This window comes from Nyctereutes procyonoides, unplaced genomic scaffold, assembly GCF_905146905.1.
Source record: "Nyctereutes procyonoides isolate TBG_1078 unplaced genomic scaffold, NYPRO_anot_genome, whole genome shotgun sequence".
NCBI classification, from domain to species: Eukaryota; Metazoa; Chordata; class Mammalia; order Carnivora; family Canidae; genus Nyctereutes; species Nyctereutes procyonoides.
Window position 1 is genome coordinate 42,309,281 of NW_026575131.1, and position 26,960 is coordinate 42,336,240.

At 42.8% G+C, this 26,960-nt stretch overlaps 3 protein-coding genes across 4 annotated transcripts in view; 2 read left to right on the top strand and 1 right to left on the bottom strand.

The window, feature by feature from the left end:
- LRRC2 (leucine rich repeat containing 2) overlaps positions 1–18,007 on the top strand; it is a 38,402-nt gene extending 20,395 nt beyond the window's left edge. For both annotated transcript variants that reach the window (XM_055344770.1, XM_055344769.1), the window contains 7 exons: positions 1,114–1,321; positions 3,286–3,442; positions 4,777–4,913; positions 8,777–8,922; positions 10,466–10,621; positions 12,919–13,055; positions 15,634–18,007. In XM_055344770.1, the coding sequence (XP_055200745.1) occupies positions 1,114–1,321; positions 3,286–3,442; positions 4,777–4,913; positions 8,777–8,922; positions 10,466–10,621; positions 12,919–13,055; positions 15,634–15,683 (991 nt within the window). In that variant the 3' untranslated portion in view covers positions 15,684–18,007. The remainder of the gene's footprint in view (positions 1–1,113; positions 1,322–3,285; positions 3,443–4,776; positions 4,914–8,776; positions 8,923–10,465; positions 10,622–12,918; positions 13,056–15,633) is intronic.
- A 2,821-nt stretch (positions 18,008–20,828) lies between these two features.
- RTP3 (receptor transporter protein 3) lies at positions 20,829–26,720 on the bottom strand. The gene is made up of 2 exons (XM_055344771.1): positions 26,455–26,720; positions 20,829–22,238 (listed from the first exon to the last, which is right to left on the bottom strand). Exons 1-2 carry the CDS (start codon positions 26,607–26,609, stop codon positions 21,500–21,502), a joined length of 894 nt encoding a protein of 297 aa, XP_055200746.1. The 5' UTR covers positions 26,610–26,720; the 3' UTR covers positions 20,829–21,499.
- LOC129522473 (transformer-2 protein homolog beta-like) lies at positions 23,146–24,200 on the top strand. Its single transcript, XM_055344773.1, has one exon. The coding sequence runs from the start codon at positions 23,234–23,236 to the stop codon at positions 23,798–23,800; it is 567 nt and encodes a 188-aa protein (XP_055200748.1). The 5' UTR covers positions 23,146–23,233; the 3' UTR covers positions 23,801–24,200.
- Positions 26,721–26,960: the final 240 nt, after the last annotated feature.

Genomic DNA, 26,960 nt, shown 5'->3' on the forward strand with positions numbered 1-26,960 from the left:
AGGTGATCATGATTCTCTGAGCCCTGATGGTCCCAATCCAACACGGGATGAGGGGAAGAGGTCTGGGCTTTATCTCCCCACCTCACCGCACCCCTGCCCGACTTCTCACAGGGTGCCCAACTTGTGTTAAAGGTTAGCTTTCAAAAAAGGTGCAGTTATGACTCTGCTGCAGATATAAAAGAAATGTGCATTAAAAATCCCGTTTTTCTCATTATGATCAAGAGGACAAGCAGTGAGGTGTTACGGCCAGCTCAAAGGAGAATCATAAGGACAGATACATCTGGATACCAGGAAAATTGATGAACTTGCAAATGGAACACACTGTCTTCAGAGGTGGGGGAGGGTTGTCCCTCCACTGGACAGGACAGAATTTGTGTGTCTGCGGTCAGGAATGATTTGTGTTGCTACAAGATTTCTATGAGTTCACTTTTTTTTTTTTTAAAGATTTTATTTATTTACTCATGACAGAGAGAGAGAGAGAGAGAGAGAGAGAGAGAGAGATTGATATTGAGACAGGCAGAGGGAGAAGCAGGCTCCATGTAGGGAGCCTGACGTGGGACTCGATCCCGAGCCTCTGGGATCACGCCCTGGGCCGAAGGCAGGAGCTAAACCACTGAGCCACCGGGGTGCCCCTAGGAGTTCACTTTCATCTGTGCGGAGAGGTAAAGATCTGTCAGGTGTTTTATAAACTAGGGCTGCCTATATATTTCATACCAGATGCCCTTGAAGGAGTAGCATATTCCTGTGGCCCTGCATTAAAAAAACAAAACAAAACAAAACAAAAAAACAACCTGGGCTAGCAAGCACATAATATCAAAGGGAATTGTAATTAATCAAATGCGTAGGTAACTCTGGTAGAAATTTTAGGCAGGGATTCCATCCCACTCACCTTCTCTACTTTTTTAGTCAACGTTGCTGATAACCCACAACTCTGAGGGTTTAAGATGCCCCCTACGTTCCCAGAGCAGAGGGGAGGGCTGAGGTTTGGGGTTGGGGGAGGGGGTGGTGCTTGAGATCAGCCGCCTGGGGAAGGATCACACCTGCCTGCGCCCTGGTGGCCTGCCGGCTTCTCTCGGCAGGTGAGGGTGACTTCAGCTTCTGCTGCCCCTTTAGGATAAAGGAGGAGTGGAACTTCGTGGCCGAGTGCAGGAGGAAAGGCATCCCCCAGGCTGCCTACTGCAAGAATGGCTTCGTAGACACCAGCGTGAGGCTTCTGGAAAAGATCGAAAGGAACTCCCTCACCAGGCAGAGCTCGCTTTCCAAGGAGAGAGACAAACAGAGCAGTCCGTTTGTGTTTGAACTTTCGGGGGAGCAGTGGACGGTGAGTGTGGCAAGGGGATGTCCGATGCGCGCTGCTGAGCTGAGCTCAAGGCATTGTTAGGCCTTGGCTTTGCCCCAAAGAGTGCTGCTGCCTCTAGAGAGCTTTCCCTTGGATGGGGAGGAGCCAATTGCCTGCTCTGAACCAGGTTCTTGTCCCCCTTGTTCCCGGCAGAGCAGGGCTGGGCTCTGTGTCCTGGGAAGGGCAGTGGGATCCCCTTGGATCCCTCCGAGGCTGGCAGGCAGGGGCTGGGACAGCCCAGGATGGCACAGCCTTTAAAATGGGTATTTCTGCAGTCTCTCCCCCAGATGTTTAAAATCATCCTTTACCTTTTTTTTTTTAAAGATTTTATTTATTTATTCATGAGAGAGAGAGAGAGAGAGAGAGAGAGAGAGAGAGAGGCAGAGACACAGGCAGAGGGAGAAGCAGGCTCCGTGCAGGGAGCCTGACGACGAGGGACTTGATCCTGGCTCTCCAGGATCAAGTGGCGAAGGTGGAGCTAAACCGCCAGGCCACCCAGGCTGCTCCCCCAACCCTTTTTAAAATGAACCGAGCCTTTCACCTAACATCCCCCAGTGGGTGGTGACAAACCCTTTAGCTACTTTTCCTCCTGAGATTCTGAGGCCAGAACAAAGATGTCCCTGTTTCTTGCCTCAGGTGTTTACAGGTGGCTCCTGCTCCCACTGCCCCTGGCCTGCTGCTTTGCTTGGAGAGGCATCTGACATTTTCTGGTGGAAGCAGCACCTGAGCATGTCATGAGCAAGCAAATGGGGACTCTGGTCCCTTTCTGGGGGACAGGGTTCTCTGCAACCTGCCCTCCATCTCTTTATCTCTTCAACTTATGGCTGAAGTGACTCTGGGCTGGGAGTCTGAATTTTTGAGGGGTGATTGTGGGGCAGATCTTTATTGACCATGTGATCTGGGGGTAGTTTACTCCACTTTCATATATTTTATCTTCTCCCCAGTAAAATGGTGCTAATGCCTGCCTTGGCTCCCTCTGTGGGCTGTTGTGGGTTCTGAATGAGCCGATATTCTATGACCCTGACTTGTTAGCCACACGGCCCTCTGAAACAGGGAGAGATGATTACTGTACAACCTCTAGTCATATTTCTCCTGCATCCCTATCATTGAGATCAGTGGGTACTCTTCTGGATTTCTAATTAAGTACCGCTGGTAAGTCATTCTCATCTGCCATCGTCAAACATGGTCCTGCTCTAAGCACTTACCCCATAGGGGTTACCCAGCCCACCTGGAGAACCTACATTGAGAAGCACTTCTCAGCACCTTTACAATTGTATCCCAGAGCCCTCGAGCTGGGAGAGGTCTTGGTTCTGCCCAGTTCCTCTGTCACTTCACAAATGAAGGTGCAGGGTGGTGGTGTACCTGGAAAAAGGCAGAGCCTGGCCCAGAATTCCGGTCTCTTCGCTGTCTTTCTGGTGCTTTCATATGATTGACTCATAAAAACATTGAGAAATTTGGCACGGCAAATATTAGATCTCTATCAAGCAGCTACCTGGGAAGGGACATGTAGCACAGATTTTAAAATCTAGCACATGGACAGATTTTGTTTTCAGAAAGTGTTAAAGTAGTGCGTTGTAAAAAAATAAAAATAAAATTAAAAAAATAAAGTAGTGCGTTGTAAATAATATATATGCCGTGGCTGTGGGTGTGAGCCTGGTTGTCTGTGTGCACTGGGGCATTTGATCTTAATATCGTGAATTCACAGCTGTTTTGAAATGGGCTAATCTGCTATTGTGAAATCAAGAGCAATCGCAGAATCTGAAAGTGGCTGCGTGGAGTGACTGTAGAGCTGGCTAAGGTAAGGCCTAATGCTCTTACCTGTGCCCCTTGCCTCTGTCTTTTATGTTAATGCCCGGTTGTACTTGGCTTTGTGCACACCGCCACTCAGCTAGGGCTCCGACACCTTGGGGAACCAGCTGTGGCTGATGTAATTCATTCTATTGTAGGAGCTCCCCGATTCCTTGAAGGAGCAGACACACCTGAAAGAATGGCACATCAGTAATACCCTGATTCAAAACATTCCTACCTATATTGAGCTGTTTCAAGCGATGAGAATTCTGGATCTGCCAAAAAACCAAATCTCCCGACTTCCAGCTGAAATTGGTATGTTCTCGTCTGGCAAGACAGCAGGTGGTGGACAGGTGGTGGCCTGGCGCTTCCTTCCCCTCCTGGCCCAGGTCGCTGCTGGGCCGGGCTGTTTCCTGTGTTCCCAGAGCTGCACCTTGCTCAGGGCAGTGATGTCACCATCCCACCTGCAGAACTCAGCACAGACATTTGCCAATGGCTCAGAAGCTAGAAGTCCCTTGAGCGAGCAATGCCATGTTCCAGAACTTTTTCTTTTCTGTTTTAAAAAATTTAACTTCAATTTGCCAACATATAGTATAACACCCAGTTCTCATTCCATCATGTGCCTTCCTTAGCGCCAGTCACCCAGTTACCCCATCCCTCCACCCACCACCCCTTCTGCAACCCTTTGTTTGTTTCCCAGAATTAGGAGTCTCTCATGGTTTGTCTTCCTCTCTAATTTTTCCCCACTCAGTTTCCCCTCCCTTCCCTTACAGCCCTTTTCACTATTTCTTATATTCCTCACATGAGTGAAACCATATGATGATTGTCTTTCTCCGATTAACTTATTTCACTCAGCAGAATACCCTCCAGTTCCATCCACAAATGTAAATGGTAGGTATTCCCCTTTCTGATGGCTGAGTAATATCCCATTGTATATATATGCCACATCTCCTTTATCCACTCATCTGTCGAAGGACATTGTGGCCCCTTCCACGGTTTGGCTACTGTGGACGTTGCCGCTATGAACATGGGGGTGCAGGTGTCCATCATCACTACCTCTGTGTCATGGAGTAAATACCCAGTAGTGCAATTGCTGGGTTGTAGGGTAGCTCTATTTTTAACTTCTTGAGAAACCTCCACACTGTTTTCCAGAGTGGCAGCACCAGCTTGCACCCATATTTTCTTTTAGTTTTAGAAAGTTAAGCATGCAATGACATGTTCACTGTTAACATAAAATACAACCACTTATTCCTGTATAAGTTTTGCCTATTATGTCCTTTTGATCAACATTTTATAAATCTCCATAATTTTTCTGTTCAGCTGCAGTACCTTAAAATGAAGACTATAATGACCATTGCTGCTTCTCTTTCTCTTGGAGTGTTAGGGGCGAAGATCTAGGGGTTGCCAGTAGTTCCATGAAGGATTTTGCTTACCAGAGAGTAAGCAAAATATTCTCTGATCAAAGACTGACATGCTCAGGCTAAAGACAAGTTGACATTTAATAAGGTGCTTAAAAAACAAATACAAAATTATGTTTCATGCCTCCCCCATCATCATTTATAAAAATGTTTTATATCTTTGTTTCATGTTTGTTGTTAAAAGACCTTAAGGGATCTTCCCCCACGGATGTTCATTTGTTCTGATGACAGGTTGTTTGAAGAACCTGAAAGAGCTAAATGTGAGTTTCAACCATCTGAAGAGCATTCCTCCAGAACTGGGGGATTGTGAAAATCTAGAGAGATTGGACTGTTCTGGAAACCTAGAATTAACCGAGCTCCCCTTTGAAGTAAGAAAGCAATTATATTTGCACTATGATTTACTTCTATTTGGTTTATGACATGGGATGATCCATAATGCAGGGGAGATATTTTACAAGGTGAAATCTATCTTTATTATGTTATATTTTCTTGACACTTTAATCACCCTATACCAGCAATTAGAAGATCTTTTATAATGTTCTTACACTAGGCCAGGAGCTGAGTGTAAGTTCAGTTCAGAAAAGCTATCAAAAATAAACAAAACTAGGCAAAACATCCTGTTTTCATACGAGATATTTTTATTTAATACCTATTCAGTGTATGATGCCTCTTGTCTGCAATGCAGATCCAGACTTATTTATCCATAGTGGCACAATAAATTGGAAACAATTGGAAATTAAGAGGTAAAGTTTTTTTTTAAAGTTGATATATTCATAAAAACTGGCAGGTAAACAAAGTAATCTTACAGATAGGATTTTGAAAGCCCATTAATTTAAACCATATTCATTGGTGACTTTTGATCTGTATTCATTGGAGAAATGATTCAAATCACATTCTGATAAAATGGAGCAGCTGAGAGGGAAGAGTGTTTGTTGGCAAGTAAAACTCAACAGGCTTCTCATGCTGAAGGAAGATAGCCATCTCATAATCCTGCTGGTCACGAACAGACTGGAGACAGTATTGCTAGTGTGGTGCTGACAAGGCCCTGGCTGCTGATTATGGTCCTAGATTGGGTGTTACTCTCCTTGCCTGGAAATTCCTGGGTGGGAGGAAGTGGCTGCTTCTACTGTTGCCCCAGGAAATGCCCAACAGTGGTCCAGGTGAGGGTGTCCCCCAGGGCCGTGACTCCCTGCATGAGACTGCTCATTCTCCAGGCCTCCCCAGTTTAGAAACTGGCTCAGTCTTTTCTCGGTCATCCAGGCTGGAAGCAAGCCAAGTCATCATGACCTCTCTTGTTCCCATGCCCTGTATCCACTCTGTAAGTAAGTCCTGTTGAACATGCCCTTGAGAATAGGTTCTGTATCTGACTACCACCCAGCATCTTGCCACTAACACCCGAGTCCAAGCCCGTGCTGTCCATCATCTGGCCTGGAACAACAGCCTCCTAGGCTTTCCTCTCTGTCCCTTCTCTCCTCCTACCTTTATTGAGATATAACTTGTATATTCCCAATATCAACCATTATAAGTGTACAATTCACCATAATTCAATTTTAGGATAATTCTATCATTTGCTCAAAATTCAGTCTTGCCTGTTTGCAGTTAGTCCACATGAGATGGCATATAAGGCAGGACTCGGCAGCCACAATTTGTTTTCTTTTTTCCTGGCAAACGGCCATGTGCTGCTGATCCACTTAACCTATATTGACATCTGTGGGAACAAGTGTACTGTGGATATAGATTTTTAGGCTCTTTGCTCTGAATGGGATTCTGTAAATGCTCTGTACTTGTTATACTTCCCCAGTTGGCTCTGTTCTAATAGCTCACTGACTCTTTACTATCTTCACCAATTCAAGCCTGAATGGTTCTCAGTGGCCACAAATTCAGCCACAAATTTAGCCATACTAAAAATTATGGCTTATTCAAGATACATACAAACCATGTAGCTGAAGACAGGCTGCCGGGTCACGTCTCCGCTTGAAGACGGGCTTCATGGTCATGTCTCGGGCTGCATGGTCATATCTTAACCTTGTATTTATCCAAAGGAAGCACATAGCACTGCAGGTTCTGGTCTCTACAGACTCAGGAAAGCACTGTTTTCCTGGATGCCATATCCAAATGCTGGCATTAAAAAACATTTTTTAAAATATTTTATTTATTTGAGAGAGAGAAAGAGACAGAACATGAGCAGTGGGGAGGAGGGAGAGGGAGAAGCAGACCTTCTGCTGAGCAAGGAGCCCGATGTGGGGCCCAATCCCAGGACCCCGAGATCATGACCTGAACCAAACCAGACACTTAACCACTGAGCCACCTGACTGAGCCAACCAGCTGCCCCTAAATTTTTTTTTATGGTTAGAAACATAATATTACATTTACCATTGTGACTATTTTTAAGTGTATGGTTCAGTAGGGTTCAATGTACTCACATCGTTGCTCCTGTCTTCATGAGGATGTTTCTCACAAATAATTGATGCAATTTAGAAATCAAATTCAAACAGACTGCAAGTAGAATGAATGACTCATGGAGGGAACTACCAGGAATTTTGAGACAAAGGTAAAGATAAGGAAACTTCTGTGTAAATGAGTATTGTATTTACTCTGACAGAATGTCAGATTTTTATCTGGACAGCACTGGAATTTTCAAGCAAATATAACTACATTTCAAAAGAGTTTATTTCATTTTGCCCTTGATGAAAGTAGCTAGTGAGGAGTGACTATATCTAGGCACTTGCTCTCCTTGCTAGTTTAATGCCATTATGATTTTCCTTATTTTAATTTTCACAAAAGTCTTAATATATTGAGGATATTTAAAGGAAAGAAGTTGGGGTGCTTGGGTGGCTCAGTCAGTTAAGAGTCTGCCTTTAGCTCAGGTCATGATCCCTGGACATGATCAAGCCCCCATGTCAGGCTCCCTGCTTTTCCCTCTGCCCGCCACTCCCTCTGCTTGTGATCTTTCTCTCTCTCTCTTTCTTCCTCTAATAAATCTTTAAAAAGAAAAAGTAAAGAACTTTTTCTTTTACAGTCTGAAAAATGTACCTTCTACATTTATTGTAAAAAGAAGAAAGATAAGAGACACAAGAGACACTAGGTAATTCAGTCTTGATTTTTCAGCTGATCTGAGAACCCCAGCAACACAGAGACTTTGGACTGAGTTATGGGCACCCCAAACATCTTTTTTGATGACTTATTTGCTGTCACGTTACTGTCTTCACATTTATTTTTATAAATTCAAAACAAGGGTAAAATTAGAATATGCCCATTCAAGGGGGTGAGTTTGACCTGTGTGCCACTAAAGCAAATGTAGCAGTATGGAACAAGGTATTATATTAAGGTAAAAAGAGACATAAGCTTATTGCTTCTTTCTTTTCTATATTTCAGTCATTCCTTCTGTTGGTCCAACTGGCTCCATATTGCATATTACATAACAGTCTTGAAAATATATTCTGAGAGGCAGGCCAAATTCTATTTGTGGGCTCTGAAAATAAGTCAGTAAAAGGTAGCTCCTTCTGGATGTCATAACCACGACCTGACTTACAGAAACAAATCCAAACATGGGACACTTTTCCTACTTTATTCAGTTGTCATAGATTTGAGCTCAAAATAAAAAACATATATTTCCCTTCACATCCAGTTACCATGGAGACATAAAGAGTAGAGATTTCTGATTACTTGCCATGTCCTTTTATGAGTTCAAATGTGAGTCTTTTTAAGATTTGCCAGAACTCCTTGTGGCTGTCTTTAAGTCATTCTATTTTTTTAAGACTTGCACTTTTTGTCTTCTGTGACTTTGCACATGCTGTTCCCCATCTGGAATTCCCTTCCCTATCTTTCTACCTGTCCAGGAACTGCAGGACCCAGTGCAAAAAGCCCACTCTCTGTGAAATCTTTTCTGACCCCTGGCCCTTATCCTACCGTGACATTGGCACATTAGCCCCTTAGGTCTGTGTTACCAAGCACTGCTGGTTGAAAACTTCTTCACATTAGTTCTTGCTACATAGAATTGTGTTGCTTATTTTCAAAAGTGTGAACTCCTGGAGGGCATCTGTTGTGTGCTGTTGACTGTAGCATCCCCAGCATGGAGCACATCGTCAGCGCTCCAAAAATACATACTTTACTGATCTGTGTTGCATATATTCTTAGAAGTGCCTCTGGGATGAAATATTCCCTGAAAATTATTTGTTGAAAATTCCCGGTCTTACAAAAGTAATTAGAATATGTTGTTATTCCTTTCTAGTTAAGTAACTTGAAGCAAGTTACGTTCGTAGATATCTCAGCAAACAAGTTTGCCAGTGTCCCAATCTGTGTCCTGAGGATGTGTAATTTGCAGTGGTTGGATATGAGCAATAATAGCCTGAATGACCTGCCCCAAGATATAGACAGGTAGCTACTCGCATCCTGAAGGTGAGGTGTATGCATCAGTTACTAACGCCTTAAACACCGTTAACATTTTTAACATGCATAACATGAGAATGGTCTTTGAAATCAATGAATTTTCCAAGAGCTTATTGTTTCTGGGAAATGTGTTTTGTTCTTTATATAATAAGATAGTTTCCAGTCTCTGTCCTACATGTTATACGTGTGTGTATGTGCGTTTGAACACATCTCCATTATCTTGGTGACTGTTAATTTACTTGAGTCCTCAACAGAATGACATCATTAACTTTCCTTTACCCCACAGAAATAACAAAGTATAGTATTATATTTGGAAGAGAAACCTACCACTCCATGTTTTTACCTATATGTTAAAGATGGAAGAGGAATGTTTTGCTCCATGTTTAGAATATCATTGAGAATAATTTTTATTGGTTTCATTTATTGATTTATCACACATCACCTTTCAAACAAAACTGAAATGAATAGTCAGGTTTTTCCAATTGTATCCTTGTATTTTGTGTTTAAAAAATAATTATACTGAGCCACCTGGTTGGCTCAATTGGTAGAGCATGCAACTCCTGATCGTGGGGTAGTGAGTTGAAGCCCATGTTGAGCATAGAGCTTACTTAAAAAAAAAAAAATTACACCGAACCATGTTAAGATCCATTCATTCACTCATTTATTCATTCATTCATTCCACCAATGATATCAGGCTCCTGTATGAGAAGCCAGGAATTTAAAATGGTGAATGAAACAAAATATCTGGCCTCCTGGAATCTACAGACTTCTTTATAAAGATACAGCATGATAAGTAAGCTGTTGTGACACATAAGCCAAAACTGGCTTAGTTCTGCTGGTCCTTCATATGACCTTTTTCTACTCCTGGTACCTATGATGTGTGTGTTTTCCAGCTTTGTGAGACTAAGTGGGAATTGTTTTAGTTTGAAACACAAGGGGGACTTTGTGAAATATTTGTGGGATCGGTCAAGACTTTGCAAATGAATGCAAGAAAAAAAAACTAGGGGAGGCTCATCGAGTTAGAATAAAATGGAAAATAAATAAAACATATCTGGAGCTCATTTTGCTCATTTCCTTTTCATTCTGCAGGTTTCTTTCCATTTTAAAGTTAGAATATCAGACGGGAGAAGAATACTGTGCTTTCAAGATATACACCAGGAAATCTGTTGCTCAAATCTGTTCATTCTAGGCCCAACTCCAGTAGAGTTCCCTTCCCATGCCCTGCTGCCCCCAAGGAATGTGACAGATGCTTGGAGAGGTGTACTGGTTGTCTGGCCGCTCCCAGACTAGTGTTTCTTGTGCAATCTGCTTATCCTGCTGCTGTATTTGTCCTCCATTGGCGATTAAGTCCATGAAAACTTAAAAAAAACCCAAATCAGGTCAACTGGCATGGTTTTATTTAAACTTTAAAGTCAGTTTATTCTCATAAGGGTCACATATATAAACTATGTAGGGATTTCATACCTGAATTTGCCATTCACTTTTTAATGAAGTTAATCCTTATGGTCTGATCCCTTTGACTTCTTTTTAGGCTAGAAGAACTGCAGACCTTTCTCTTGTATAAGAACAAGCTGACCTATCTTCCTTATGCCTTGCTTAACTTAAAGAAGCTCACCTTACTAGTCGTCAGTGGGGACCATTTAGTGGAGCTCCCAACGGCGCTGTGTGACTCCTCCACACCTTTAAAGTGAGTAGATCCCAGTAGAGACATTCAGACGCAAGGTAAAGAGCACCTGCTGCCTGGGCACCCACCGTCTCAGGAACTGGATTATGTGGTTTTGGTACTTGGAGGACCTGATCCCTGTTTATGGAAGTTCTGATGCCTTTTTACAGGATATTGAAATTTTTGACATGAGGAGGTAGAACTTGGAGGGTTTGTGGATAAATGCTACTGCTATTTGAAGTGCAACAAAATGCATGTCCATGTCTCCCTCGTTGTCTTATCCTTCTTTGGTTTCCATTAAGGAACCTGTAAAACACCCCAAACTAAGAAAAACCATCCATGCAAATACAATACAGATTCTTTTCTTTTTTAAAGATTTTATTTATTTATTCATGGGAGACACAGAGAGAGGCAGAGGCATAGGCAGAGGGAGAAATAGGCTCCTTGAATGGAGCCTGATGCGGGACTCGATCCCAGGACTCTGGGATCATGACCTGAGCCAAAGGCAGATGCTCAACTGCTGAGCCACCCAGGTGCCCCTGTGATACAGATTCTAATCTGGCATGAGACATCCAACAGTCTTTCTTATCTTGGAAGTGGACTTGAAAAGCCCCACTTCACACTCCCCTGAAGTTGACTCCAGGGCATGTCCCCTTGGCTCCCTGCTAGCATGTCCTGCCAGAATTTGAGGCTTTGGGATCCTCCCATTACCTCTACCCTGAGACCACTTTGACCCACAGCCAGCAGCATGAAGCCTCCCCAGAAACCCTTACACGAAGCTGTTCTAGTGAGAGCCACTTCATCCCTGTGTCCAGAGACCCATCTACCTTGAATACCGGGTGTTTGCTAAAACCATCACCCAAGGGGTGATTTCCTTGGGATATTCAGTTCTTTCAGTGGTAAATGCTCACTATTGACATATATCTTCCTTGTCTTCTGTTCCTGGCAATAAGATGTATAGCAGACAGATATAGAGAAAGTAACTTACAAAAGGAGAGATTAAATTCATTCCCGTGTAAGCACAAGATGAGCAGGGATATAACATCTTCTTCCCACTAACCCACCATACTCCTTCCATTGGAGTGGGTTTTCCCCCTATGGCTGTCTCAGGAAAAGGCCCCCTGGTGGGAGGGATAGCAGGATACCGCCCCCCCCAACCCCTTCCACATTCAGCAGCAGGAGTGGCAGGTTCACAACCAAAGACAGGAAGGGAACTTCTGGTTAGGGGAGAACTGACCTGTGTGCGGGTAACTAAAGTCATCTCAAATGATACAACTGTAGGACTTGGAAATCTAAAAGAATCAGATGGAAGCTCCTTGAATTAATAAAAGTTTAATGAAAACACTAGATATGCATTTACATTAAGATCTCTATGTCTTAACAGTTTCTTTGAAATAATCTATAGAAGATAATGGAAGGAATATGCCAGTAATTGTATTAGCCAAAAATATAAAAACCTAAAAATATAAAAACCTAAAAAAGAAATCTAGAAAAATGCTACTAAAATACCTCTCTTATGTGAAGAAAATGAAAACGTGTTCCCAAAGGCTATCAAAGAGGTCTTGAATATTAAGAAAGATGTATTGTAAATTTCCTTGCATTTAGACATTAATTAAAACTACAAAGAAAATGAACTGGGAAACATAAGTACTAAAATAAGACAGGTAGGCTTTATCTTCCATGTGTATAGAGAGCTTCCACAAACCAATGAGAATGATACCACTCAAGCCAGCAGGACCCACACTTGCAGCCAGAGATTCAAGGGATTTCCAATTTTGAATTGAAATAATTACACTGCCTTTCCTGTCAACATGTCTTTCAAAACTGTGAAGACAGGAGATCAAATGTCATTTCAGTTTTTCTTCTTGAGCTTCTTTTTTTTTGGTAGGAGTCTCCATTTTCTCAGGTGCAGAGATTTTGTCTGACTGAATCCTTTGTAATTGAACCCCACTTCACCTTAGAGTTTGATATCATTCATTGGGAGTAATATCAAACATAGTAGGCATGATCCAACGTGGAAGGGTCTGATGGAGAGCGAGTGTCAGTGTCCACTTCACGGCCACCTGCCCGCTGTCCTCCATCTATGGCTAAGAAGCTCTCATTCCCTCAGCAGGGCAGTGAGCAGGACTGATGCCATAATCCTCTTGGATTATTCCACAGGGCAGTTCTGCTCATGTTAGTAATATGTGGTCTGCTGTGACCTGCAAGGAAAAGTAAGAACTTGGGATTCAGTACCACGGAGGTTGACTTCTTATGAGAGGAATTCTGTGGTTAAAAATACACAGGCGAAAATGTGATATAGTTTGTATTTTCTTGAATAGATTCGTAAGCCTCATGGACAATCCTCTTGATAACACCCAGTGTCAAGATGATGTCGAAGTGATGGAAAGTGAAAGAGATCGTCAATGCTTTGATAAAGAAGTTTTGAAAGCCTATCTTGAAGATCTTAAAGAAAGAGGTATGTTAATCATATTTAAAGTTATTTTGGGGGCGCCTGGGTGGCTCAGTTGGTTAGCGTCCAACTCTTGATTTTGGCTCAGGTCATGATCTCAGGGTCCAAAATTAAGCCCTGTATTTGGGCTCTGTGCTCAGCACAGGGTCTGCTTATCCCTCTCTGCTTGTCCCTCTTCCTGTTCTCTCTTTCTCTTAAATAAATAAATTTTAAAAATCTTTTAAAAAAATTCTTTTAAATAGATATAAGGAATTCCATGTACTCATGCAACACTTTTATTGACATAAGTCACAATGACAAAAGGTTAATTGGTTATTTTTCCATGTACCATATATATATAGTTAATATAGTTTCTTTAAAATATCAAATTATATATGTATACATATACATGTATGTCTATATACACACACACATATATAGTTTCTTTAAAATATCCAACTTTTATAGTGTACTTGAATCTTGATACATTATCAACTATTTGACAGAGAGGCCAGGAAACACACTTAAGACGTTGCCTTACTAATTGTACGTGAATTTTTAACAAAATGACCTTGACAAGAGTATCCCAGTTAATGGGAAAATAAAATTCCATTTCAAAATCCGTTTGAGGCATCCCTGAGTGGCTCAGTGGTTTAGCTCCTGCCTTTGGCCCAGGGCGTGATCCTGAAGTCCCGGGATCAGGTCCCGCATTGGGCTCCCTGAATGGAGCCTGCTTCCCCCTCTGCCTTGTCTCTGCCTCTCTCTTTCTGTGTGTCTCTGTCTGAATAAATAAATAAAATCTTAAAAAAAAAAACAAAACAAAAAACAAAATCCATTTAAATTCAACTTTAGAAAAATTGGTTTCTTACATAAATCAAGGGCCACTTATATAAAAGCCACAAAAGGGAAAACACAAGGTGGCAGTCTAGTACCTAGATCCCTTTAGCTTTGGTTTCCCACAGGGTAGTGATAATTCAGAGGAAGCCGAGAGGTCACAGGATCCTGGAAAGGGTGGGAAGCAATTTCCCCAGGGGCTCTTTCCAAAGTGTTCCAGAAGATTAGTAGCCCTTCCTTCTGCTACAAGCACTGGGGGAAGGCCTAAGTCACCTTTTGTTCTAATTACCACCTCCTTCCTGGGTATGGATGCCTGAGAGTTTTTTCTTTTCCAGTTCTTTTGTTAGTTTCTTTTTCTTTTTGTTTTTGTAAGTGAGGTATGGACCTGTAGAAAGATGTCATGCAGGAAGATTTAGGGAAGAGGTAGCCCTGGCCCCCAGGACTTTGCAAATGAGTACCTCAGTCACCCTCAGAAAATATGCATGTAAGGTTGATCCTTCCCCACTCACAGACTAAGAATGATTGGTCACATTCAGATATTTGGGGATTTCATGACATGAATGAAAAATACTATTTATTGGGCAAATTAAAACATTTTTTTTTCAACTAAGTTAAGCAAATCTTTATACAATTACCCCCAATCCATTCGGCCATCCCCAATCTTGAATGCTGAAATAGTATGAAATAAATGAGAAATTTATGTGAAACATGAAACGATTGGCAGAACTATTTATTTTGTCAAAATTTATCTTTGGGTTTTATAGTTTTCGTTTTGTGAAACCTTTATTGTTGTATTTTATAGATTTGTGCATAATTACAAGTTTAGAGCTATTGTTTAAAAATGCAAGAAAGAATTAGAGAAAATAGGTATTTAGCTTTGGATCTGTTGGTCAGTGATAGAATAATTTGCTTTGTAGGGTTAACTTTAGTGATGATAGCTTTTGAATTCGTTCACTTATTTCTAAATAATTATAATAATTCTATCCTTCATATATTTGTATTGTTCATATGATATCGCCAATATTCAGCTGGTTTTGACCAAAGTCCATAGCTGTAGAAAAAAAAAAAAGTAGCGTTAGTGAGTCACGTGGACTTCCAGCCTCATGTGATTCAAGAACAAAGAGCAAAGACCCTTTGCTGGTCCTCAAGTGTTAGTGACCTTGAGAATTATCTGCAGGCCCTGCCCTCAGAGATTTTGCCTCACCAGCTCTGGGGTAGGGCCTAGAATGTGCAGTTCTAACAAGTTCCCAGGTGCCTCACCTTGAGAAAGAGTCATTAGTATAGAGACCATCCTTTGACAAAATTTGTCTGTGAAGGGAGAATGGGCAGTAACCAGTGGGAAGAGAAAGACTGAGTAAAGGGGTACTTCCTAAGATCATGCTGGGTTTAAGAATAGTCCAAACTTTGCTTATAAACCATCTTCCCTTCTTGGTATCTGACCTGGTGTCTCAGGTCTTTGATTTTGTCTATTTCTGTTTTGTCAATTTTTATTATTTTAGGATCATACTGTTTCCCAGATTCTGATGTACCCATGTCAGTTTGTTAGAGTGCAAAAGAATGACAGTTAATAATCCTACCTTAGATCTAAATATTTCTAAAGTATGACTAAACGTTTGTGAAAGCTGACTTAATGGGGATAGGTAAATCCATTTATTTCCATACTTAACATAGGAAGTGGTAGTAATTTGTGTGTTAACATGAACCATGACATGTAGCTGCACTTTGTAATAAAATGGGGAATGGTTGAGTATATTTGTTTATTTTGTTACAGAATCTGTTCCCAGTTATACCACCAAAGTATCTTTTAGCCTTCAGCTTTGATACCATCCATCAGAAGACTACATAATCTCCCTGTGCTGTGGAGCTGTAAATCTTGGTATTGTGAAATAATGGTTTGTGCTTAAGGACAAAGTCTAGAAACCACAGTCATAGTTAGGAAAAATGACTTTCAAATTTCACATTTGTGAATTCTTCCCTCTGTTGACTGGAGAATTGATAAGCTGGTTTATATATAAAGGCTCATTTGCAAATACTTGTATCTAAATAATGCACATTTAATATTTTAGAAAATGTGTTTTTCTAAAAAAATTATAACTCAAAGACCAAAATCTGAAGCTGATTGCACTGTTTTTAGGAATCCAGGGATAAAGGGGTTATAAAAAGAGCATTTATATTGGACTAGTCAAATGAGATTTTATTTTATTTTGAAAGAGTTTTAATGAGATATTTCTTTTACTGAGAAAAGCTGTCCTTGGGTTAATACAAACTGCTATTTTCATATGTTTTAATTATATTTTGTAAGTGTAGGGTCTTGGGAGAGACTTCAGGTATAATATGGGTATTGAAGGTAGAAAGAAATGCTGATTGTCTGCCCATGCATTGGGCACAGGACACGCAGATGGTGCACTGGTAGCCCTTGCAGAGGTAGCATGGGCCTGACTGGTCCTGGGAAGCCTTATGTGGCCTGCATAGGTGGTCCTCCTGTCCTGAGTGGGCATCTTGGGGGTCCTGGGACCCACCTTAGAGTAGGGAGCAGAGGCAGTACCCTCAGGGACTCCTCCTCCAAGGTGCCCATACAGGGTAGCAGGGATGACTAGTCCATACTAATGAGGAACCCCTAGCAAAGCTTCCTGGCAGGTACCACAGAACTCTGCCCATGGCCATAATGCTATGGTCCACAGGGAACTCATGAGACTGTTTTATACTGGCAAAGTTGGGATTCATGATAGGGCTTTTAACACTTACACTACATCATATGATTTGGGGAAATTGTACAAATATCTATTTTTATACCACTATTTTGGGCTAAAAAAAAAACAAACCAGGATTGTGAGTTGAAGATAAGCTTTAACAAGTGGCTTTTGTGACTAAGAAGGAAAAAGTGCATATATTCACATATATTCATATATGCATTGGCTCCTACATGGTCTAGTTCAGTACCCTCCGATAGAATTTTCTATAGTGATGGAAATGTTCTGTATCTGTGCCGTTCAAATGTAGTGACCACCAGACACATGTGCTTTTTGACTACTGAACAATGGTGTTACTGAAGAACTTTTAATTAATTAAGGATTTTTAATTAAATTTAAATTTAGTGGGGACCCCTGGGTGGCTCAGCAGTTTAGCATCTGCCTTCGGCCCAGGGCATCTGGAGTCCCAGGATTGAGTCCCACATCGGGGTCCCTGCATGGAGCCTGCTTCTCCCTCTGCCTGTGTCTCTGCCTCTCTCCCTCTTTGTGTCTCTCATGAATAAATAAATAAAAAATTTAATTTAGATTGCCACAGGTGGCTGCCATATTGGACACACAATTCTAGCCAGTTGGGTTTTGGAAAGAAATGAAGGGTGATTTTTATCTTCTCTTATCTGAGGAATAGTCTGTCCCCAGAACTGCCACTATTGACACCCTCTATATTTTGTCTTGATAGATTTAATCATAATTTCAAGTGTTTTATCCTCAACAGATGCAAAACAGGCAGAGCATTCTAAAACCATATGGTAATACTTCAGCGGAGGATTGCCTCAAGTTAAAAACAAACTGAGAAGTAGGTTAAGAGATGAAAAGAGTAGGAAAACGAGAAATCACTTCATTAGAACCTCAAACAATTGTATTCTTCTTTTTAACTCTTCAAAAATAGAACTGAAATTTATTGGTTGTACTACTTGAATGATTTTGACACTTTATTTCATGCTAGGTCTATATTATATACAGCCAAATTGGAAATAAATCTTAAAAGGGGGCAAGTAGGGGCTTTCACACAAATTGTCCATAACTTATGTAAAATTTGTTTCAATAAAACCAGTCTTTTATGCAAAAACCTTGTGTTGGTGTTACATATAAACAAAGGAAAAGTATTGCACCATAATTATCTCATGTTACATAATATTCCGTACCAATTATAGTGTTTGAATGTGATGTTTGTAGAGATACTATTTAGTTCATTCAAATAAATGCAAAAATGGAGCAAGATTATAATGTAGAATGTGCATCTTAGTGGAAATATGGAGATTTGAAAATTTTATGTGCTGCATATGAACTGATTCATAATTTGGAAAAGGAATTTTCATAATGAGATATAGGTTTGGTTATATGGTCTCATTCATTTGGGGAATATAAAAAATAGTGAAAGGTAATAAAGGGAAAGGAGTGAAAATGAATGAAAATATCACTGAGGGTGACAAAACATGAGAGACACTTAACTGTGGGAAATGAACAAGGGGTAGTGGAAGGGGAGGTGGGCGGGGGGTTGGGGTGACTGGGGATGGGCACTGAGGGGGGCACTTGGCAGATGAGCACTGGGTGTTATGCTATATGTTGGCAAATTGAACTCCAATAAAAAAATGTTTTAAAAAAGAGATATGATTGGGCATTAAAGCAATATGAATAAAAGAATAAAATGTAATTCCAAGAATAAAAATGTTCTGGTTCCAAAAACTTATTATTATACCCGTTTTTCAGACGTTGGATATTAAGGGGCAAAGACACTTAGGTAAAATCATCGAGTAGTGCATTTTAATTACCACCAAGGACCACACACATTTCTTGACTCAAGTTTTCTAGAATGACCATTAGGCATGCTTGCCAAATACCAGGTTAGGGTCACTTAATGATGATGGCAAACGATAAACTCCAGACATCAATTACTGCCTTTCCTTCTCTGTGTCCCTTTCTTCCCTCCTCAACATGTCTCTTGAGTCTCTCACTACTCCTGAGTGGGAAAGAAGTGTACTTTGAGGTGTTGTGTTGTGGTGGGTGTAAGTTTATGTGATTCTCATTTCCTTTGTCCTAGAGCTGGTCTGTTCCTGATTCATAGCGACAACACTTTGCCTAGCTTCTCCCAACCTACTTGTCTGTAGCAGTATGTGCTATCAGAGAAACTTTAATAATGTAATAACATTTCTTGGCATCTTAAAGGACTTTCCAATTCTTTCTTGAAATTAAATTTCTTGGGCAGCCCGGGTGGCTCAGCGGTTTAGCACCGCCTTTGGCCCAGAGTGTGATCCTGGAGACCTGGGATCGAGTCCCACATTGAGCTCCCTGCATGGAGCCTGCTTCTCCTTCTGCCTGTGTCTCTGTCTCTCTCTCTCATGAATAAATAAATCTATAAAAAAATTAATTTTTTAAAAGATTTTATGTATTTATTCATGAGAGACTCAGAGAAAGAGAGGCAGAGACATAGGTAGAGGGAGAAGTAGGCACCCTGTGGAGAGCCCAGTGCAGGACTGGATCCCAGGACTCAGGGATCACGACCTGAGCTGAAGGCATATGCTCAACCACTGAGCTACCCAGGCTCCTAAAATTAACGTTCTTGAGGCTAGTCTTCATTGAGCTCACAAATCATTCAACTTTCACTTGCCTTAATGTCCCAATGATCTAAATTCCATTTTCTCGTTTATTTTTCTTATTGACATACACCAAATCATTCCACCCATCCCTGCCTCTCTTTGAATACTGTAGAGTCTGTCTGGAGATATTGGCAAATGTTTCACATCTCCCCGTAATCTGCCTTTATTGTGGAAAAGTGTACACATGCACACATGCACGTAAGCACATTCTCATCTCTTCTGGAAGCTGATCAGCCCTGGGACTCGGATCCAGAATTGCAAGGCTAGCTCTTTTACTAACACACTGCATAATTTTGGGAAAATCATTTCAGCTTTTACCCACCTATAAAAAGTAGTTGGAGAAGATGATTTCTAAGGTTGATTCCATCTTTAACATTATATGACTTGCCTTCCACTAAGAACCCCTTTTTAGGGGCAGCCTGGGTGGCTCAGTGATTTAGCGCTGCCTTCAGCCCGGGGTGTGATCCTGGAGATCCGGATCGAGTCCCGAGTCGAGCTCCCTGCATGGAGCCTGCTTCTCCCTCTGCCTGTGTCTCTGCCTCTCTCTCTCTCTCTCTCTCTCTCTCTCTCTGTGAGTGTGTGTGTCTCCCATGAATAAATAAATAAAATCTTAAAAAAAGACCCCCTTTTTATATTAACAACTCAGCATGTCCTCCCTACTTCACTGGTCACTCAGCTTCCAGCTACGTCTAGGCTGCTGGGCACACTTGTTTCTCTTACATGCTTTTTCCTTAGGCATGTATTTGTAACTATCTTGTTCACTATTACATTTGAAGTTTCTGGCGTTTGCCGAATAGATATGCAGACTATGCCCAAATATTTGAAAACAAATAGCAAGTCTGTGAAGAATTTACCCATGCATTTCTGTTGTGTTCCCAATACTTCTATCTGTGCTGAGATCTACAAATACTATTTCTGCTATTGCCTTAAAATAGTAAACATACATCATAAGAATTGCATTTTCTAGAAATCCAAATCAAAGGTACAGTGTGATATCACCTTACACCCTTTGGCACAGCTATTATAAAAGAATTAAACAAAATCATTATTGGCGAGGAAATGGAGAAATTGGAACCCTTGTCCCTGTTGGTGGAAATGTAAGATGATGCAATTGCTATGGAAGATAGCATGGCCAATCTGCCAAAACTTAAAAGTAGAATTACTATATGATCCAGCAGTTCCACTTCTGAGTATGTTGAAAGCAGGGTCTCAAAGAGCTATTGGTATACCCATATTCCTAGCAGCACTACTCACAATAGCCAAGAGGTGGAAGCCATCCAGATGTCTGAAGATGGATAAACAAAATGTGGTATATATATATACCATGGAATGTTATTCAGCCTTAAAAAGGAAGGAAATCCAATCACATGCCACAATATGAATGAAACTTGAAGACTTTATGCTAAGTGAAATAAACTAGTGACAGGAGGACAAATACCGTATGACTCCACTTACATGAGGTCCTCAGGGTAGTCCTGAGGAATGGTGGTTAGTAGGGACAAAGGAGGGAGAAACCACAAATCGTTGTTTAACGGGTATAGAGTTTCAGTTCTGAAAATGAAAAAGTCAGTGAAAAGTCCATGAGAAACAGGTGCATTCCAGAGGGGTGTATATTTCTTTAATTACGCATCGTATCACACCACCATTCTATTAGTACACTAACCTACATTATACACCATGCAGCGAGAAATAGTAAAGTACAAAGAAACATGAAATAGAATTTGAAGCTTATCTCCCCAACCTGGGTGGATGGTCCTGCCGCAGCCCTGAGCTGTGTGGACCCTGTGGTGGAGAACACTGCTTCGAGACCCAGATTTTCAGCCTAATGAAAACCATGCCAAGTGCCTCCATGGGCTGATGTCATAGAGTCTGTGCAAGCTTCTCAGGGGAAAGAACATCCACAGGTCTCATGAGATTTCCAAGTGGTTCTGTGAGCATAAAGGCTTTAGTCTCAGTTCTCCAGAGAATGAGCAGAATTTCAGTGTTTTTCACACAAAATTTAATTGAGGTGAAATTAACACCAACCATTAAAAAATCACACGAAACCAAACACCTTAAAATGAACAATTCAATGGCATTTACTGCATGCCCAGTGTTGTATGACCCCTCCCTCCGTCTTGTGCCAGACATCATCATCACCATCCACCCTTGGCCCCCCAAAAGGCCCGTACAGATTAATCCCCTTTGCTGAAGAAGCCCCTGGCCACCACCAAGTCTACTACCTGTCTCTGGATGTACCTGTTCTGGATATTTCCTATCAGTGGGATCATATTGCATGACTTTGAACTTGGCATCATGTTGAGGTCCACTGAATGGTTTCTACGATAATCACCACTACAATGATCAGAAGGAGAAAACAGTAGCAAGCATTCAAATTCCTGTACCTGGGATTCTGGGGTATGTGAGAATAAAGCACCTCACTTGAGGTGCTGACCTGGGCTCTCCTCTCCATGCCATAGTGGGTGTTTGCTCTCGGGCTCCAGTGGGTGGGGAGGATCGCATTCTGTGTGGGCCCAGAACACCAGGGTCGGGGTAAAGCCTTACTCTTGTTGGCCCCAGCGTTCCCCTTCACGGCGTCCATGGTGGTGCCACTCCTTATGGGAGAGGGCATGGGAATGTCTGTCTCAAGAGCAGGTGAGCTTATGGTGGGAGGTGTCAGCGACACTGGTGACTGCATGGCCTCACGTAACCCACCCTGAGCACAATAGCCCTGCAGACACGCCTCGCAGTTGTTCTTGTCGTGTGGCCCTTCAAGAGTGATTTCCTTGATCACGGGAATCTCTTCCATTGACTTAAATCCTTCTCTGTAGCATTTCTTCAGGATTCGGAACACCAGGTTGTTCAGGATCCTTGAGATGTTCTCTTTTGTGAACTCGGGAAACTCAAATGGAGACTGATCGCAGTTCCGACATCTCTGGGCAAAGACTCTCATCTTCACTTTGCCCCTGGGCTTCCCCTCACTCTTGTGCATGTGGAAAAGGACATGCACTTGAGCAGAGGCCCAACTTCGAGAGCACAAGGAGCATTGGAACCTGCAAGAACAAAAGACAAGAACCTCAGCTTGCCCTGGAGTGGCCAGGTTGTGGGCTGGGCCACAGGGAGGAAGGGGAACCCAAGGACACAGAGATGCGACTTGACTGGGATCAAGGTTAGTTGGGGGAGAAATTAGCGAGCCCCTTTCTCCTGTCTCTACTGTGCCACCAACATGTCCTGTCACCCACAAGTGTCTGTCACAAAGATAGCAGATCATGGGGCACTTGGGTGGCACAGTGGTTGAGCATATATGTCTCTGGCTCAGGTCATGATCCTGGGATCCTGGGATCTAGTCTTGCATTGGGGTCCCTGAGAGAAGCCTGCTTCTCCCTCTGCCTATGTCTCTGCCTCTCTCTGTGTGTCGCTCATTAATAAATAAATTTTTTTTGAAAAAAAAAAAGATAGCAGATCACAAGCTGTTGGGGCTGGAAGAGACTTTCTAAGTCTGACATGACAGTGCTACAGATGACACATACTCTGGAGCCTATCATATGCAGAAACTCTGTGGGTGTCAGGAGTAGGACTGGAGACTTAGAGCCCATCCGGAGGCGGTGCGGAGCACTTGGGTACTCTGCGGCTCGGGAGCCCGTGCCTTCTGTGAGGCTGCGGCAGAGCCTCTATACAGAAGGCGCCAGAGGTTGGCAGCTTCGATTGAAGCCCGTCGAGCGGCGACAGCATCTAGGAGTCATGAGCGACAGCGGCGAGCAGAACTACGGCGAGCGGGAATCCTGCTCTGCTTCCAGAAGTGGAAGTGCTCATGGATCTGGGAAATCTGCAAGGCATACCCCTGCAAGATCTCGCTCCAAGGAAGATTCCAGGCATTCCAGATCAAAGTCCAGGTCCAGACCTGAATCTAGGTCTAGGTCCAGAAGAAGTTCTCGGAGGCATTATACCAGATCAAGACCTCAGTCCCGCTCCCAGCTCCCATAGATGATCCCGTAGCAGGTCTTACAGTCAAGATTCTGGAAGACGGCATAGCCACAGTCACTCTCCCATGTCTACTCACAGGCGTCATGTTGGGAATCGGGCAAATCCCGACCCCAACTGCTATTGTGGAGTATTTGGATTGAGCTTGTACACTACAGAAAGAGATCTAAGAGAAGTGTTCTCTAAATGTGGCCCCATTGCTGATGTGTCTATTGTATATGACCAGCAATCTAGGCATTCCAGAGGATTTGCCTTTGTATATTCTGAAAATGTAGACGATGCCAAGGAAGCAAAAGAGCGTGCCAATGGAATGGAGCTTGATGGACCTGGGATCCGAGTTGATTTCTCTATAACAAAAAGACCACATAACCCAACACCAGAAATTTACATGGGGAGACCTACCTATGGCAGCTCACACCGTGAGGATTACTGTGACAGAGGATATGATCGAGGCTATGATGATCGTGACTACTATAGTAGATCATACAGAGGAGGTGGTGGAGGAGGAGGAGGATGGAGAACTGCTCAAGATAGGGATCATATTTACAGAAGGCGGTCACCTTCTCCTTACTATAGTCGTGGAGGATACAGATCGCGTTCTAGATCTCGATCATACTCACCTCGTCACTATTAAAGCATGAAGATGAAGACTTTCTGAAACCTACCCTAAAGTTGGGATATTGTTTGTGGACAATATTTTTTATTGTCTCCTGTTTAAAAAGTGAACAGTGCCTAGTGAAGTTAGGTGACTTTTACACCTTTTATGATGACTACTTTTGGTGGAGTTGAAATGCTGTTTTCATTCTGCATTTGTGTAGTTCGGTGCTTTGTTCAAAGTTAAGTGTTTTCAGAAAAGTATGTTTCGCATGTATTTTTTTACAGTCTAAATTTTGACTGCTGAGAAGTTTCTATTGTACAAAACTTCATTTAAAAGGTTTTTTCTACTGAATCCAGGGTATTCTGAAGATCGAAGCCTGTGTGTAAAAATGTTACCAAATGGTAAAAAGCAACAATAAAGTTTGGTTTTTACTTTTCTTTCTAACAAAAAAAAAAAAAAAGAGTAGGACTGGATCTCCAGTCTCCTGACCTCAAACCAGGAGTTCTTCAAATGTAGACTGAAGTGGGTCAGAGGCTATAGGTGCAACAGGAGCCGTTAAGTCAGCCCAAGAGCCCCGAACTGAAATCCACGATGGTACAAGGGATGTTGTGAAGGGCTACTATCTGAATGTTTGTGTCTCCCTCATATTCACATGTTGGAATCCTAGCTCCGAGAGGTGATGATGCTAGAAGGCCATTGGGATGTGATTAGGTCATGAGGGTGGGGCCTATGTGAATGCGATTAGTGCTTTTTATCAAAGAGATCCCATAGAGCTCCTTCCACCATGTGAGGATACACGAGAAGTTCACCACCCAGAAGAGGGCTCTCACCAGACCAGCTGGCACCCTAATCTTGGACTTCCAGCCTCTAGAACTGTAAGCAATACATTTCTGCTGTGTATAAGCTGCCCAGTCTGGTGTTCTTTTATTTTATTTTTAATATTATCTTATCTCATCTCATCTTATTTTATAGTTGCCCAAACAGACTGAGAGAGTAAGTTGTAGATCCACAGATCAGGGAGGGTCTAGTGTCCTAGAAAAATCATTGCTCTGCCTTGTTGCCCAGAGCATCTTGACCCCCATCTGCCAGTATTATGGGGAGATCACAGGGCCCCGCTCTCTCTCCTTTTGCCCCTCCTCCAGCCCAATTCATATTCATATTCTGGAAAGCTCCATATTCTGTGTGTACCTGGCTTCAGGGTACAAGAGAATGACACTTCATCTCTGCAGGGAAGAGGGCCGTTTTCCTGATCCCATATATTTGGACAAATACATGTCAGGATAGATGAAGAGAGGGGAAGAAGGCAGGCAAGCATATGGTTGCACTCAGGACAAGAATTATGGGAGAGGCAGAAGCTATAGTACAGCAGGGACATTTCATGCTCATCAAATTATCCATGCACTCCCGTCTGCTTCCCAGCCCCCTCGCAGTGAGGTTGGGCAATATGACTGGTTGCCCAATGGGATGTGGGCAGTGACATGTGCTATTTCCAAGTCTGACACAGAAGCTCTTGGAAAACCCTCCAGGTCCTCTTCCTCTGCTTCGGTGACCTGGGGATGACGTGTTAGGTCAAATCACTGATATTCTGAGGTGTATCTGTTAGAGCAGGCAAGCCTAGCTTAAACTGGGAGGGTGAATTGGAAGGGGCTGGGAAGAATGAGCCAGTCAAGGTTTCCTTCTTGTCTCTTGATTCCAGCTGCACTGGACAGGGTGAGTATGGCCATGACATGAAGGGAAGAGGCCAAGAGGCTGTGACCCCACAAGTGAGATGACCTTCCTGGGGTCATTCAGAGTCAGTGGTGCACAGGGGCCTGGGCTCTGCCCTCCCAGGCTGCCATCCCCAGCCTTCCCTCTGGGTCATGCTGCTCTGTTCATGTGCCATCTCAGAGTTCAAGGTTCTCTCTCCCTCTCTCTCTCTCTCTCTCTCTCTCTCACTCTCTCTCTCTCACACACACACACACACACACACACACACAAATGAGCTGAGATTTTACTTGGAAGCTCCTGGTGACACCACAAGGAGAGGAAAACTCTGCTTCCTCTGCCCAAATCCTCCTCCAGAGAAGAGGGCAGTGGGCAGGCACCAAGCCCCTACCCCAGTCCCAGGAGAGTCTCAGGTCACCACCCTCTGTGTGGGGCGTGATGGGGGGGAGCCCCACCCCCTAACCTTTGGAGCTTTGCTTTCCCACCTGGAAAAAAAGGTAAAGCTTTGGATGACTTCCAAGGATCTTAGTTTAAAAAGGTCCATCAGCCCAGAGTGGAGGGGGCAAGATTGCTGCACGTTGCTCAACTACCCTATTCTCTGCCCTATCCTGGAGGGAACTCCTCAGCCTATGGGACCTCTCCCTCTTGGGCACCACAGTGAGCTTCAGGTCCTCTGAGGCCAGGAGCATAGGCAGGGAACTTTGCTAACCCAGCTTTCCTGCAGCTCCTCCCCTCCCTCTTCCTCACTGCTCTCCCTCAGCCCCATGCAGCCCACATTCAGTGCCAAGTCCTGCTGTTTGGGGTTCCCTGTCATAAGGAAAAAAAAAAAACCTTTACTGAAGCTAAAGCTTCTTGGATGATGAGCAGCTCACTTCCTGTAGTCTTCAATTTGCAAACATGGAATAGAACAAGAAAAGAAGCAAGTATACACAGTAACAAATAAACAAGAACTTTCTGGAATATGTACCATCCCATTCCCCACTCACCTGGCAAAGCCCCACTGCTGGTATTGTGACCACCCCAGCTTCAGGTTGTTGGGAAGAAGGTCTTTGTCTACTCTCAGGGTCCATTTGTGCCATGGCTTCACTTCCTGAATTAATTCCTGGAATATTTGCTTCCATACCTCCATGTCCTGATCCATTGCATGCTATGTGGTGAGCTGGGTGCATCCAGATCTCCAGGACTCTGACAGGTCTGTAGCAGGACAAGAGATTTCCCACTTTAAAGAACGAGGGCTAGGGCCTGCTCTTCGTTTCTGTACCTGACCTGGGCCGATGGAGCAGGTCTTTGCCTCAAGGACAAAGGTCAGTTTAATTTGGCTCCCAGTTCAGAGAACAGCATTAGTTTCCACAGAGACTTTTCAAAGACACACAATGCATGGTTTCATCCAACAAAACATTCCCAAAGGAAGGCTCTGGACTCTGTATTGGGAGGAGTGGATCTCAGTTTGACTCTGCTGATTACCTGCCTTTAACCTGGAGATACATCCTTT

Coding starts and splice junctions, on each gene's coding strand:
- LOC129522473 (XM_055344773.1), top strand. CDS start 23,234: ATGTCTACTCACAGGCGTCATGTTGGGAATCGGGCAAATCCCGACCCC.
- RTP3 (XM_055344771.1), bottom strand. CDS start 26,609: ATGGATCAGGACATGGAGGTATGGAAGCAAATATTCCAGGAATTAATT. Junction 22,239..26,454: donor CAGCAGTGGGGCTTTGCCAG/GTGAGTGGGGAA, acceptor TTGTTCTTGCAG/GTTCCAATGCTCCTTGTGCT.